This window comes from Ictidomys tridecemlineatus, unplaced genomic scaffold (genome assembly GCF_052094955.1).
Source record: "Ictidomys tridecemlineatus isolate mIctTri1 unplaced genomic scaffold, mIctTri1.hap1 Scaffold_1393, whole genome shotgun sequence".
NCBI lineage: Eukaryota > Metazoa > Chordata > Mammalia > Rodentia > Sciuridae > Ictidomys > Ictidomys tridecemlineatus.
The window spans coordinates 94756-96915 of record NW_027521241.1 but is presented as its reverse complement, the minus strand read 5'-3'; the positions used below and the strand labels follow the sequence as shown (position 1 = coordinate 96915).

General features: G+C 36.6%; 1 protein-coding gene across 1 annotated transcript; it reads left to right on the top strand.

The window, feature by feature from the left end:
• Positions 1–241: 241 nt before the first annotated feature.
• LOC144372638 (uncharacterized) lies at positions 242–1944 on the top strand (the record flags this gene model as incomplete). Its single annotated transcript, XM_078035961.1, has 2 exons — positions 242–393; positions 559–1944. Coding segments are annotated over 2 exons (1298 nt in total), but the record flags the coding sequence as incomplete, so codon positions are not given.
• Between the last annotated feature and the right edge of the window lie 216 nt (positions 1945–2160).

Sequence of the window (2160 nt, the reverse complement as noted above, 5' to 3'; positions counted from 1 at the left end):
TATTCTTAGCCAAGACAAAACCTGCAAGTGTAAGATATGTGAAAGGGCTCTTAACCACAGTGCAGAGCTTGCTTAATATAAGAGAATTTATAGAGAAAGAGAGCCCGATAATTATAGAAGATATTGAGCAGGCAAATGCTTTGATATATTTTTTAAACACAGCAGATAGTATGACAGTGATAAATTCTACAAATTTAAAGAATGTGAAAAAACTTTTAGTGAAAAGTTACAACTTGTTAAGTATCAGATGATTTATACTGTAAATGTAAAAAGTGTGGGAAAGACTTAAAAAGGTTTTCAACCCTTACTCAACACCAAAATATTTATTCTGCAGAGAATACCTACCAATGTGAAGAATGCAACGCATGCAAAAACCTTACTCAAAATCACAGTGTTTATACAGGATATATGCCATGCAAATGCAAAGAATGTGACAAAACTTCTAATAAAAGCTCCAATCTTATTTGTCACCAGTGGACACACCCTGGAGTTATGCCCTACATATGTAAACAATTTTGCAAAGGTTTCAGCCAAAAACAAAGCCTTAAAAATTACCAGAGAATTCATACTGGAGAGAAGCCCTTCAAATGTAAAATGTGTGGCAAAAGTTTTAATATAATCTCGCATCTTGATCGCCACAACAGGATTCATACTGGAGAGAAGCCCTACAAATGTAAATTGTGTGGCAAAAGTTTCAGTCAAAAATCATCACTTACACATCACCAGCGAATCCACACTGGAGAGAAGCCCTACAAGTGTATAGAGTGTGGCAAAGCTTTTAATAGAAACTCACATCTCTATTGCCACAACAGGATTCATACTGGAGAGAAGCCCTACAAATGTAAAATATGTAGCAAGAGGTTCAGTCACATATCATCACTTACTCAGCACGAGCGAATTCACACTGGAGAGAAGCCCTACAAATGTAAAGTGTGTGGAAAAACTTTTAATACAAACTCACATCTCTATTGCCACAACAGGATTCATACTGGAGAGAAGCCCTACAAATGTACAGTGTGTGGCAAGAGTTTCAGTCAAAAATCATCACTTACTCAGCACCAGCGAATCCACACTGGAGAGAAGCCCTACAAATGTAAAGTGTGTGGAAAAAGTTTTAGTACAAAATCACATCTCCATTACCACAACACAATTCATACTGGAGAGAAGCCCTACAAATGTACAGTGTGTGGCAAGAGTTTCAGTCAAAAATCATCACTTACTCAGCACCAGCGAATCCACACTGGAGAGAAGCCCTACAAATGTAAAGTGTGTGGAAAAAGTTTTAGTACAAAATCACATCTCCATTACCACAACACAATTCATACTGGAGAGAAGCCCTACAAATGTACAGTGTGTGGCAAGAGTTTCAGTCAAAAATCATCACTTACTCAGCACCAGCGAATCCACACTGGAGAGAAGCCCTACAAGTGTAAAGAGTGTGGCAAGAATTTTAATCACATATCATCACTTACTCAGCACCAGCGAATCCACACTGGAGAGAAGCCCTACAAATGTAAAAAATGTGGCAAAAGTTTTAATAAAAAAATAGTACTTACTCGGCACCTGAGAATCCACACTGGAGAGAAGCCCTACAAATGTAGAGAATGTGGCAAAGATTTTAATCAACAATCATCACTTACTCGACACCAGAGAACCCATACTAGAGAGAAATCCTATAAATGTGAAGAATGGCAAAGCTTTTAATATTGAAGATCACATCTTACTAAACATTATAGATTTTATACTGGAGAGAAGTTTTACAATGAAAACATTGCATCAGTGTCTTTGAGGATGAGTCAACCCTTATTTCATAGTAGTTCAACACTATTTCACACCAGAGACATGATAGCACAGAAATGATATAAATGTAAAATAGGTGACAGAGTCTCCAAAAGTTGTTCACATTCTACTCAGCAACTCAGCATTCATATGAGTGAGAGAACATGAGGAAAAATTTTTGCAAAGCTTTTGGCCATTGATCAAACATTTTTAAAACACTGGAGGATTTATAGCATATGGAAACCCAAAGAATGTGTCCAAGACTGTATTCAAATTTCCAACATTTTTAAATTTTTGTCCTCATATCTGTAGCAAATGTGGAGTAGCATTTTTCCAAAGTGTGTACCTTAGATAAGAGCAAAATATTTACAAAAACAGCTT